General features: G+C 39.1%; 1 protein-coding gene across 2 annotated transcripts in view; it reads left to right on the top strand.

Annotated features, from left to right (window-relative positions):
* LOC124595027 (von Willebrand factor C and EGF domain-containing protein-like) overlaps positions 1 to 13,988 on the top strand; it is a 181,633-nt gene that overhangs the window by 122,283 nt on the left and 45,362 nt on the right. For both annotated transcript variants that reach the window (XM_047133586.1, XM_047133585.1), the window contains exons 6-7: positions 4,585 to 4,707; positions 4,935 to 5,000. In XM_047133586.1, coding sequence (XP_046989542.1) covers positions 4,585 to 4,707; positions 4,935 to 5,000 — 189 coding nt within the window. The remainder of the gene's footprint in view (positions 1 to 4,584; positions 4,708 to 4,934; positions 5,001 to 13,988) is intronic.

The following is a 13,988-nucleotide window of genomic DNA, read 5'->3' on the forward strand; positions in this document are numbered from 1 at the left end:
TAAAAAGATTAACATTATACGTGAAATTTCAGCGAACTCTTGCAGCTTATTAGTTGTCGAGACCAGCATTATATGTGAAAGCTCTGCTTTTCTTGTAGTAACACCATGTATATAAATTTACATCATTAAGTTCTCCTATTTGTGTGTATGCGCTACTTAACAGTGATAATGCTGTTGGCTGACTACATAATGTGTCCTAAGCTGTGAATATCTGCTGTATCGGCTGGCGAGATCACGTGACATGAGCTATGACTGGCTTACAAAAGTGCATTGCAATCTCGGTTTCAATGCTTCGGAAAGTAGCTTGCGGTGTTTGGTGGAATTTGAATTTATACTTTTGTAATATGAAAATATGCAGTGTACATGGCCTTTTTTCCGAGTTTCGTTTTCTAAACAGGTGAGAAATTCTACACTGGTGTATAAAACCATAACCATAACCATTCAAAGGATTGATAAGTTTTACTGTTCCAAGGAAAAGTATACTGTCACTTCACACGGAAAAAAGTGTACTTTCACCCGGGAGAAAGTGTGTTTTTAATGGGGAAATCTGGGAAAAACCTGGGAATTTTTTTTTCCTTGTTCGCATATACACCCCTGTCTCTGTCTCTGTCTCTCTCTCTCTCTCTCTCTCTCTCTCTCTCTCTCTCTCTCTCTCTCTCTCTCTCTCTCTCTCTCCCTCCACGTGAGACTGATAATTAGTTATTAAAAGCAGCTGCCTGGGCTGATAGAGGTGGGGAGGGGGAGAAGCATGAAGCCAGGAGGGGAAAGAGTGAGATCTTTCATTACATGACTCAGTGGCTGCATGGCTGCACAATAAAAGGAGTACAGCAGGTATAAATGGAGAGGGGGGAGGAGAGGGAGGTGGGTATGGAGAGGGAGAAAGGGAAAGGGGGTGTGTGTGTGTGTGTGTGTGTGTGTGTGTGTGTGTGTGTGTGTGTGTGTGTGTGTGTGTGTAGAATGTTAATGCGAGGCAGTGGCAAAAGCAGAAGTGTAAGCAATGGGGATTGTGAGAGCACAGGATATGCTGGAGAGATAATTACCAACTTGTGTGGGGTGTATTAAAGTGACCCATATACTGAAGCAGCTGTTGAAGTCACTTGTGTTGCAGTGTGTAGCATGTTCTGTAAATGTATGATAAAGTCTGTGGTTTGCCTCAGTTTGGTGATGGCTATTCATACGAGTCAGCAGTTGGTTTCTTGCCATGCTCACAGAGAATGCTCTATACCAACATGGCTCTGCCTCTTATTGGGTAGGAAATGCCTGTGACTGGACTGCGGTAGGATATGATGGATGGGGTAGGCCTTGCACCCGGGGCATCCACAAGAGAATGACTTGTGGGGGAGCAGGATTGGAGTACGAATGGCCAAGCATATTCTGCAGATTGGATGGTTGGTGGCTCTACTTTGGGTGATCTGAGTAGGATTTTAGATTGGCTAACCTTCACCTCAGGGCACAATGAGAGATATTTGAAGCCCTGGTGAAGGATGTGGCAGAGCTTTTAAAGCCCAGGAAGATATGGAGTGATCAGAAGAATACTAGTCAACAGCTGTTTAACAGGTCTACTGGTGTTCAAAGTGGCAGTGATATGGGAAATCTGTTTGTGGATGAGCTGGATAGGAAACTTTGAGTAAAAGGCTCTTTGTGGATGAGCTGGATAGGAAACTGTGAGTAAAAGGCTCTGTTAGGGTTGCTAGTATGTTTTGATAACTCCTGCTGTCCACTACAGATGCAGCTTCCACAGGAGTTGAGGCTGTATGGAAGAGACTTTTTGATGTGGATGGGTGATAGCTGTCAAAGTGGTGACTTATTGCTTAATCTTTATTTCTTCTTTAGTTTGTCATCTTTCAGTTTGTTTTGAACACAATATTCAATTTTAAATATTTCATACTGTGTCCTATTGTTTTCATTGACTGTATTTTATTTTTAGCTATTTGTGTGTGGTGTAGTTTGCAGAGCCCACTATGTAACAGAAACTGAATTTAACAAAGATATGCTCGAAGCGTCCATCGCTAGGGTCACTTCCTCAAGAAAACGTAAGAATAAAGTTCTGCCTCCATTTATTAACAAAATGATTTTGGTCAACTTAATGCAAATGGTCTCCTTGGACCAGTAAGGGAGCTTACCACAAAATACAAAAGTGTTAATAATCTGGAAGTAACTCTTAGATTAAACAGAGGGTTCACTGAATGTTTAACACAGCACTTCTATTACTGGAGCACCAAAAAATATCTTCCATGATACAATACAGTCCTACCACTAGACTGAACACTCAGAAATCTCAAAGTTCATGCCTTCACTGGGAGGCATAAGTCTGAATGGAATGAAACTTCATGTCCCAACAAGACTGGAATAATTTTGAAGTCCCTTCAATAACAAGTGATACCAACAGTTCCCACAAGCATGTCACCAAACTTAATGCTGTCCATTGGGTGTGAAGGCAGTGTGTGGTTGGAAGAAAAGCTGGATCCATAGCAAAAGGCATCCATTGACTGACAGCAATGGAACTGCCTGGATTGGGGCCAGCATTGTCCTGAATATTTGCATGGCAGAGGTATACTTGCATTTGATTGGCTGCATATGACATGGTGGATGCAGCGAGAAGGTCTGTGGCAGGAGCAACCCCTATTGCTGATGTGCACACCACCTGATTTTACCTCTGGTGTAAATGAAGGCCCTCTGTGGGTCGAAGTGCAAATTTCTTGTCTCATTATAGTGGACAACTGTTGTCACAGGGGCAGTGCCTGCTGCAGCCCACCTGGCACCTAGCAGAAGTGTGTTGCAGGGTGGAATCAATGTTTGATGACTTCTGTGACAAGTCACTATTTCTTCCATGATATTGTTTACTCTTGCAAAAAGCTTCAGATTACATATACTATTCCAAAAATCTGAGTGGGATCAGTGGCTTCACAAGTGGGTCACAACTTGACAAGGCAAATCAGTATGTTTGAGTAGAAGTGCTGAAAATTTCCTTAACCAAGAGAGAAACTGATTAAACTATATGTGATAATTCTTGCCTGTACATGAATTAGTTCATTTGTCCACCATGTTCATCTTTGTAAATTGTCATGGTCATCAAATTACTTTACTGGAATGAGGATGGACACTAACAGATTTTGTACACTGGTAACACCCAGCACATTTGTTGTTAATTGTGCCTGGCAACATTATTTTTAGAACTGTCTGATTTACTGCTATAAATCCACCTTGATAAGTAATTGTGTCCTTTAGAACTTAACAGGTTTCAACACCCTCAGATAAATTACACCTGTAAAATAGTTGGAAAGACATGTAGCAGTAGAAGATGGAACAGTGTTTTTCGCACAGTTGCATCAAAGGAGTTGTTAACAAAATGTGGCAATTTAATGTCATTAAAGAATTAGAGAAGGACATTGAACTGATGCGATGAACTCTACACTACAAACCTAGATTTAATATTTGAAATTTGGTTAATTTTCACATATACTTGTCCATATAAAATACACAATTTCATGGTTAGTTTATGAAATGAGAAAACAAGTTATTTTTCATACTTACTTCTGCAGAACATGGTATAATAAAAACATAAAAATGACACCACTCACATATTAGGCTTTTTGCAATGGGCCAACTGCTGCTCATGCCTACAAGGCAGTAAGAGGAGTGATCTATACTTGTGGAATATAGGATCGGCATGTTGCCAATCCCTCTAGCTGTAATTGCCAGTAGATAAATTCTGAGGATGCCATTGCTTCTTTATTCAAGCAGTTCCTAATTTGGATTCACATGGACTCATTGGATCCCATACTAGACCTTCTTACTACAGAAAAAAACTCTGAGGGGAGACCAGGAATAGAACTTGTTGCCTTCTGCACTGAAGGCAGTGCTGCTAAACATTCAGCTAAGGAGGCAGTCTGGTGTGATTAAATGAGAAACAGGTTACTTATGACATTAAGTACTACACAAACAGCATTGATGGATAAAAATTTAAAACTACTGCAACAGGATCAAAGTCAATCGTATTCTGTCAAACTAATCATATTTAGCTAATCATGTAATGCTATTGCTGAACTTTACCAATAACTCAGATGAAGTGGATTGTATTTTACTGCTTTGTTGTTTTATACAAATTTAATTTCCCTGATTTATACGTAAATTGTTTGCAACTGTTGTATCATTTTGTGCTAAACATTACGTTCAGATTATTCTACTGTTTTCTCAGTTCAGATTGTGTGCCATGAAGAAGTATTACTTCTCTAGATTTGAAACGTATTTCCTATAGTTCCTCATAATGGTGTTTTACTCATTTCTTTTGTCTAGTGAGCAACTTACATTTTTGTTTGCGTCTTTTACAGGATTTTATGTTACTTGTTTATGTATTTTTCCCTCTTCTGGTTCAACTACTAATAGGGACATATTAGAATTACAGTATATACTTTTTATTGACACAGTTCAGATTTTGTAGTTTCTGGACCTTTTAATAAGTTAAAAAAAATTATTTTAACATGGAGGATTTTAGCTATATTTTATGAAATGATTTAAACTAGGTACAATATATTTTGTTGATCATTCATGTGATAGTTGGAGTTACTGTTATCATCATTGCAGCTAAACCACGATGTCGTGAAGTCAGTTGTGGCCTTGAGCTTCATTGGGCAATTGAGTTACAGAAGGGATGTGCACCAATATTCTATGGAAGTCAAACATGCTGTCCTATAGAATGGCGTTGTCGTGAGTACACCTTATTGTCATTGTGAGGTTAATAAGCAGAACAATTTGTCTATTCTCTCTCTCTCTCTCTCTGTCTGTCTGTGTGTGTGTGTGTGTGTGTGTGTGTGTGTGTGTGTGTGTGTGTGTGTGTTCCTCTCCCCGTGCAATTTTACTTGAATATAATGTTCTGCTAATGAGATAATAAATGTAGAGTGCACCAGTCTTACAGTACAACAAATTTATTTCAGCTCGTTATGGAGACAGAGTAATTCACAGGAAAACAAAGAAGCCCTCAGCATCTGTCAATTCTACAGGTAGTGTTTCCACTCAAATACCTATTTTCTGATGTAATTGTACTAGTTCTTGTCTGATGAGAAAATCTTTAGTATCTTAGTCACATTAAGACAAGTTCTTAATTTACTCCATCCTTCAGTTTTAAGTTACAGTTGAATGTTTATTAAATGTCTTACTATTCAGATGTATCTCACTATAGCCAATAAAACAGATGATCCTTAAATTAAATAAATGCAATTATACTAAATAAAATCCTAGAGATTCAATGAGCATATCATCATAGTCCAAAATGTAAGTGATGTGGGCCAAAATTATACACATGGGAAGCAGAATATGCTAGGTTAAAAGCTCTACCCCATATTGGGCTCAGCTAGAGTCTGATGCCACCTCCAAAACTCTGCTCCCATATCCCTGTTATTGTCAAGTCACCACAGTGACTGTCATGTTAATGGGAGATGAAACCAGTCTTTCTTCCTTTTGTTGGAAATTCAGTTTGCTTTTCTAACTTGGTCTAGTTTAGACTCATAATAGAATATAAAGAATAAAACTGACTATAATAATTTCTCTGGATATGGCAGAATGTGATGCTTTTGTTGACAAGCTATGCATTTGTGCTTGTTGTTGTAGTTCTAGAAGGTTTCTAGAGAGAAATGTATTTAATAATACTGAAAATGTACTTTGTTGAAATAAATATGAAACAGCTTCTGAACTGTGTCCTTACACTGGGACAAGTTCCATAAATTTATTAGCTCCACAGCTGAGGTGGAGTAGAGTATTAACCATGTCGTTATGCTGTGATGGAAGGCAAAAAATGACAGTCCAGGAGCTCTGCATCATGGAAAGTGAGATGTGGCTGAGCTGTGAATGGAAAGAATGCAGAAATGTATGGACTCGAGTCAGTTCTACTTTGAAGTAGTCCACCACTAAATGAATATACATAGTAAGTGAACAAAAACATAACATTTTCCAGCAAAGTCCAAGAATACATTTGTAATAAATTGCTCTTTCACTTACACTGATATGACTGATTTTAGTGAAACTTGTCACAGTTATGGACACAGATGAAAATAAAAACAAAACATTTATGCACAAATAGTTCATTAATTTCCCTGGAAGGTCTAATGTTAAAACAAAAGCTGACCTACTTTGGACACACAATGCGAAGGCACGCCTCGCTGGAAAAAACATTAATGCTGGGGAAGATTGAAGGAACTAGAAGAAGAGGACGTCAGAGGATGAGATGGATTGATGGCATCACAGAAGCAATGTGTTCCAACCAGGAAGGTCTGCGGGACAAAGTGCAAGACAGAAAAAAGTGGCGTGATTTGGTTCATGGGGTCACGAAGCATCGGAACCGACTAAGGGAATAGAGATAGATAGATAGAGAGAGAGAGAGAGAGAGAGAGTTAATATTGTAGGCATCATTTAATTCCCAAGTTTGACTCTACTTTTGTTGCCACTATTTTTCTGGGACAAATGACTGCCTTCATTAATCAATGAAGTAATTAATTGAAGATTTGCATAGTTAATCATAATTTAAAATATGTTGGCTGTACTCATAAGTAGGTAATCTCAGGGTACACACACAAAATAGTTCTGTACCTTTTGTACTTTACTAAGTACTCATTATGTGAAACAAGTCTCTTTTGAATACATAACTTATCTAATTGAGTAAATTTCTACCATACAGTTTTATAAACATTTAAGTATCATTACACCCAGGTATAAATACCCTTTTACCCAAAAGTCTTTGATCAGCTCCCAGTAACCACTCAATTCATACCATGTAGTGAAGTTCACTTACATCTCACCCATGTCAGTATTTGCAGTTATTTAGAGAAGTCTGTTACGAAAAAAATACTTTGTTAGGATGACAATGAAAAGTCTTTGCTTATCCAGATTAAGTGCTGCAATGAAATGTTTAAAAGTCTGCTTACCATCATAACTGAAACAATTCACTTGTCTACTTCATTTCTTTTATTAATGACATGTCTACTGGAATATCTGTGTAAACTACTTTGCTTGGTGTGATCATAACATTACATTGTGTTTATGAGACTGCACTTTGTGAATGCATTTTCAACTTGTGCCACAATGGACATACTGGGTTAAAAAAATATTGAATGTTGTGAGGCGTGATAGTGCCAACCAAAACAAGAAAATTAAGTCCAGTAAATATGGGCACTAAAATGTAGACCTTCAGAACAATGAGCACTTGTTCATCTTTGTTAACATAAAACACATGTCTTCTATTGAACAAGTACTCATAGCTCATAAGGTACATATTTTGGAGTCTATTTACTGGACATTAAATTTCCTTGTTTTGATCCATACTACCTCCTCCCAAAACACTGAAAGCAAAGAGTGCAGTGGAAGAGGCATTTTTTCACAGTATCAAAAATAAGTGCTCAAACTCTTACTGGGTTTTCTTTTCTTGTTTTGGTGAGTACTATCACACCTCAAATGCTTGACACTTTAACAACCTATGTGTATAGTGATATTAATAATGAACTGTCCTCCACTGACTGCACTATATGAAATGTAATTTTTGAGATGAGGTGTTTTGTGATGAGTTATGTCACTGAAACTGCCACTGAATGTTTGTATTGGCCTAGTTCTTGTGCCATGTATTCAGTAGAGGTAAGAAATAGGTAATCATCCCAATAATTAAAGTTGTGTTCATTTTTGTTTAACATCATTGAATACCCAAATGAGATTTTCAGTTTCAAAACAACGAACTGGTGATGCTACCCAGAAGAGAGGATTGGATGAGTTTAGTACCATCGCAAATGTCTACCCTACTTTGTGATAATACACAATGAGCCCACTTTCTTTGAAGTTTTTTTGATATCCTCCATCAGTTCTATATGTTAAGAATCAAATATCTTGCAGCAGTACTCAATAAAATGGACAAGTGAAGTTTAGACAGTCCCTTTAGTAGATTTGTTGTATCCTTTAAGTGTTGTCAATTACAGCACCCTTCCCAAAGACATCAAATCCCTAGATACTTTATCAAACCTGAAAGGAAACCAAGTGGATGTTTAACACTTTGAGGACTGAGGGTGAATGTGGACGCTCAACCGGCTGGTACTGAGCGATTTCACAGTTTTTCTGAATTTTCTACAGCAGATTCTATACCACAGAAAATGGATTGCTCTTTTGCATTTAAAAACTCCGTCCATTCCCTTCAGAGTACTGCAAAGAAATAAACATTTACGTTAGCGACAAGGGTTGTATATTAATTTGAGAGTATGCTGTTTTCACAGTGAAAAAAAATTTTTTTTAGGTTTTAGGACCTCTAAGGGACACATAATTGAAGTGGTTAGTTTTAAATGAATAACTGTTGAAATATGAACTTTTATTTTATTAATAATCACACAGTTACATTGGCTTTTGTATGAAATATTTCGGAAAAGAAAGCCCTATGTCACAGGTTTCACAACAATATCGCACGTCTTTCCTTGAAACTTTACCATATCTGGTCTTGCGTGTTTCTGCGCATACTTTTCACCTTCTCTGAGGCCACTTAGACAATTTTGTGGGTGGAATTAATTTTGGAAAATGTCTCCCGCTTAGTCTGTTGATGGGTGAAATATTCGAGAAGTGCATGAGTCTAAGAGGCCACCTCTGTGAACAAAGTTCTCTGCTAACTCTGTAATGTATTCAACCAGATGTTTGCTTGTATTTCGCAACATTTTGTACAAAATGTATGAATTTACAGTCATGAGCATGAAAATGTGAAAGAAAACTTTTATCCACCACTTTATTTGTTTTCGTTCAAAAGGATAGTACGCCATTAGCTGGTCACTATGATCCACACGAGCTTTTTTACTATTGTAGTCCAAAACACAGTCCAGCTTCATTTTATCCACGGTTCCAATTTTAGTTTTTACACTGACATTCGTTGCAGTCATTTTATGCTTTGTGGCCAACAAGATCCCTTGGTAGTCCTTTTTTATTCTTCTGCATAGTACCAACTGCCTTAGTTCTTTTCCCCCACAAATAATCCAGTAAATCAGGGCTGGTGTAAAATCGGTCCATGTTGACAGTGATGTCAACAGCCTCATCTTCAGGTCTTCCTGATGGTTCACTCTCTGAGAGATCGTTTTCATCTATAAGAAAATTCGTAAAAATTGTCTTTTTTTCTGATCAGGAATCAAACCACAGAATTACGGAAAATTCGGACAAAAAATAGCTTACCATCACTAATGTCAAAATCTGCAATTTCTTCATCTAATTCTGAACCACTATTGTTCAATAAAAACTCTATTTCTTCATCTCGCAAGGCCATGACGAAAATAAAGTGCAAAGCTATCAGCCGACAACAATCTAAAGTTTAGAACTGCTGCGAGCATGAGTGCGGCAAAGCAAATGACTCAAAATATACTCCTGTACCACCTCCAACAGTGACATATGCTGCCATCTATAATTTTTTCTTGGTACTAGGATAACCAGAGAGTACTTTTAAACCTACAGAATATGAAAGTCATGTGCTGGGAGTTGTTAACATCGCTGATAATCAGCCGACGTAGGAGCTACGTCGATCATCTTTTTGGGGTACTGTCGGAGCGACGTAGGAGCTACGTCGCTAGTCTTGAAAGTGTTAAGGAATTTTAACAAACTGACAAAAAATAGATACTATTTCTAATAAGTTAATTGACCTATATTGTGTAATGGATCAATTTTTTCACAGATGTGCCATGCAAAATTTAGTTTTTGTTGCTACAAAACTAAAACCATTATTGGAGTTTGTGGTGGCACTTTGGCCCAAAAATAAACAGAATCTGGTAAAATGTGACACATTGTGATCTGTTCACAAGTCCCACACTTTGAAGGGTCCTCTCACTGGAGCAAGGAGCCATGAATTATAGGGCTGTGGCCTGTGCAGAGATGAGTAAGGAGGGTGCAGCCTGCCTGTAAGGCTGGAAGGGGGCACACCATGACCACGTTATGGTCTTAACTACATGCAACTTATTGTCTGTCATTTCCAGCCACTCTTCATCCCATCAACACATGACTCTGTACCTCAACAATGAGGCGAGAGCATTTAGGATGATGGCACACTGAAATATCCTAGGGTCATGACATGCGTTTTTGTCTGATATGTGATCTTTCTTTCCCTGGAATACCCATGTGCCCTGGCATCCAGCAAAAAGCCACCTCCTTCCCCAGTCTATGTAGGTGGAGGGGGCATCCTGGATGTTCTGAACTACTTTAACTCCTGAGTACAAACATTGTAGAAAGTGAAGGGTACTTAAAGAATCAGAACAGGCAAGGAATTTAGCACTTGAAATGACTCATCTCCTCCAGCGACTGCAAGATCATGTATAATCCTACGTCAAACACAGTAAAATCTTGAGGCAGTCAGACCCTAAGGATACAGACAAGGAAAACGGAGCAATCAATGGACTTCCCTGTTTAGTCCCATCCACAAACACAGCTACAGGCTTGTGGTCCTCAGTTACATCGTCGTAAAATAGCATATTAAAAACATTTGCAGAAGTGAAATCTCTCCTGTACTGCACTTAATCTAAAATTACCCTCGGCCTCTGCAGTAACCAGAGTGGTGGGTGGTTGAATCCTGGACTTGGGGTGTGTCCACACCAAGTGCTATGGCACTTGTTGCATGTGGATGATTAAAGAAAGTGTTCCAAAGATGTATGAGTAACAGTATGGTATGGTGCTAAATTGAAAAAATGAGGAACTTATGTGCCTGATGCAGCATGAGGAGTGGCTGTCAGATGGTGAGTGGTGTTTCCCCAGCCTCAGCACAGACAGGGCATGGGCCTGGTCCTGTAAACACCTATCCCCTCAGTGGTGCATAGCGGAAATGATCTTCAGATAAGAAGACCGCAATGATCCATACATTGTGCACCCATAGCCCAACCAAAATCGCATGAAAGCCATATAAAACAGGAGCAGATGCACCCTGTTCACTCCCCAAGACCTGTGGCTAAGGCACTTCAAGGTGATTCAATGGTTTCTTGGTCCTGGCTTTTAGATCTCTCAAATGTGGTTATCATCATAGTCTGGAGTATGAAATGAGGCCCAGAGATCTCACTGAGTGTTTGAAATGTAGAATGCTGTCCCACATATGCAAGGCAGGTAAATTAAAAGTATGAAAAGAATGATTAAAATGAACACCCACACACTTTCCTGCAGAAAACTGTAAACATATCTTTGCAGCCCAGTCTTCTAACCTGTGCACTGTACGATATAACTGACATGTCACTGTTGCAGTACTGTAGGAGGAAAAGAAAACTGCAAATTCATCCACAAATAAAGAGCATTTGACAGGACTCTCTATCATAGATGTGGTACTATTTATGGCTATGGCAAAGAGGATAGCACTTAAAACAGTGCCCTGAAGAATACCATTCTCCTGGTCAAAATGATCCGACAGCACATCAGCTACAAGGGACATTAAAAAGTGCTTGTATAGGGAGGGCTTTATAAAGATGGGGAGGTGGTCATAAAAGCCCTATTGGAGCTGCCCTAGAACATGGTGTCTCCAACTTGTGTTGTAGGCTTTACTGATGTCAAAGAATGTACCAAAACAGTGAGTTTACATAGGATAGACTGCTGGACAGCTGCCTCTAGTAGTCAAAATCTCCTGAACACATAATGAGGGTGGCTAAGAAGTTGCTTGGTCTCTAACATCCAGACCATATGATGGTTAACCATTCACTGCAAGGCGTTTCCTAAACAGTTCATTAAGGTGACACTCCAGTAACTACTGGGACACATTCAGCCCTTTCCTGGTTTAAGGACAGGTATCAAAGTTGCCTCCATGTTTTTGGATAGTGGCCTGTCTGCTGTATCAGATTAAAGCATTTGAGGAAGATTTCCTTTTATGCTCCCTGCAAATGTTGAAGCATGCTCTACTGGATTTGATTGTGACAAGATGCAGTATGCTTTTATTCAGAGGCAATGAATCCCAAATTGCAGTGACTGATTTGAAGACAACAATTACACTGAAGGCACTGTGATCCCTGATGACCATCTGGATATCACACAGTGGGACATGGGTCTTAATAGGGCAGTGCATGCTTTGCAATGTTCTCATTTGCTGGCCGCAATATAGGTGAGAAGTGCTTGTGGTAGGGCATTCCGTTTCTCCATAAGTGTACAGCTGATAGCTGCTGGCCGGCTGTTGATGTATGTGGATATGCTGCAATACTCTGAGGTGACAGTTTGGGATAACAATATTTGCATATATAGATGGCAGTAGTAACATGTACAGGAGGTACAAAAAGGGCAGTGCATTGGTGGAGCTATAACTTCTACTCAGGTGGTTATTGTGAAAAGTTTTCCGACATGATTGTAGGTGCACAACAGGAATTAAGACTCTGAAAGCTGAATTGTAGTTGGAACTAGACACATGGGAAATTAAATTTCAGAAATCTTTTGGAAATTCAATATTTTGCGATTCAGTGTCAAGAGCATGCCAAGAATACCAAATTTCAAATATTACCTCTTACCACAGACAACACAGTGGTCAACAGCCTTCACTTAATGACTGAGAGCAGTAGTGTTTATATGGAGTTGTCAGTGCTAAGACAAGTGACACTGCATGTAATAATCACAGAAATCAATGTGGGACATATGATGAATGTATCTATTAGTATAGCGTGAGAAAATTTGACGTTTATGAGTTGTGGCAGCAGGTGAAAGATGTGTGTGTCTGTGCTAACAGCACGACATTGCCTGCATTGCCTCTCCTGCACTCATTGCCATATTTGTTGGATCCTAGATGACTGGAAAACAGTGGCCTGGTTGGACGAGTCCCAGTTTAAATTAGTAAGAGCTGATGGTAGGGTTAGTGTGTGGCACAGACACCACAAAGTCATGGACCCATGTTATCAGCAAGGCATTGTGCAAGCTTGAGGAGGCTCCATAATAACGTGGGCTGTTTGCATGGAATGGACTGGGTCCTCTGGTCCAACTGAATTGATCATTGACTGGAAATGGTTATGTTTGGCTACTTGGAGACCATTTGCAGCCATTCAGGGATGAAATTTTTATGTTTGTGATTGGTTTGAATAACATTTTGAACAATTCAAGTGAATGTTTCGGCCACCAAGATTTCCCAATTTGAATCCCATCAAACATTTGAGACATAACCAAGAGGTCAGTTCTTGCACAAAATCCTGCACCAGTGAATTCCACAATTGTGGACATCTATAGAAGCAGTAAAGCTGAGTATTTCTGCAGGGGACTTCGACTTATTGAGTCCATACCATGTTGAGTTACTGCACTGTGTGGGGGAAAAGGTGGTCTGAAACAATGTTAGGAAGTATCCACAGCTTTTCTCACCTCATGCATATCTCCCCAGTTCATCCCACATTTTTTTAAGTCGGGGGAACAGGCAGGTGAGTCTATTTGCCAAATATTATCACCTCATTCTGAGATATGGCTCAGCTGTGCTGTTTAATATGGTCACACATTGTTATCGATAAAAATGTAGTAAGGTTTATATACACCCCTGAAAAGATGTAAATGGAGGAAGAGTACAGTGTCACAATAATGCTAACAGATGAGTGTACTGTATTGAAAGATAGGGACATCAGTATGCCCATGCAACATTATGCTGCCCTACACCTTAACACTTGGATCACCAAAATGATCACATTCAACAATGTTTCTGAGTGTGCATCTTATTCTTCTTTGTCACTATTTATAATAAGAGATGTAATGTCTGTACCTACAAATGGTAACAATATTAAGACATTGTATGAAACAGCAACTATACAACATAATTTCTCTAGTAATACCTGTTCCCACCTCAGGGTTCATTGTGAGTGAGTGAGTGAATGAGTGAGTGAGTGAGTCAGAACCATCTCCTCTACTTTGTGCCTGTGTTTTGGAATGCTTCCCTTGCACATGAAACAATGTTGTTAACAGTACCAAACTCCTGGGCCATAATCACCACACTTCACTCTTCTTCCAGTTTTCTGATGATTCTTCCCCCTGCGAATTAATCCAGATGTCATCTCTAGACCCTCTTG

The sequence above is a fragment of the Schistocerca americana genome, chromosome 2 (assembly GCF_021461395.2).
Source record: "Schistocerca americana isolate TAMUIC-IGC-003095 chromosome 2, iqSchAmer2.1, whole genome shotgun sequence".
In the NCBI taxonomy this organism is placed as follows: Eukaryota; Metazoa; Arthropoda; class Insecta; order Orthoptera; family Acrididae; genus Schistocerca; species Schistocerca americana.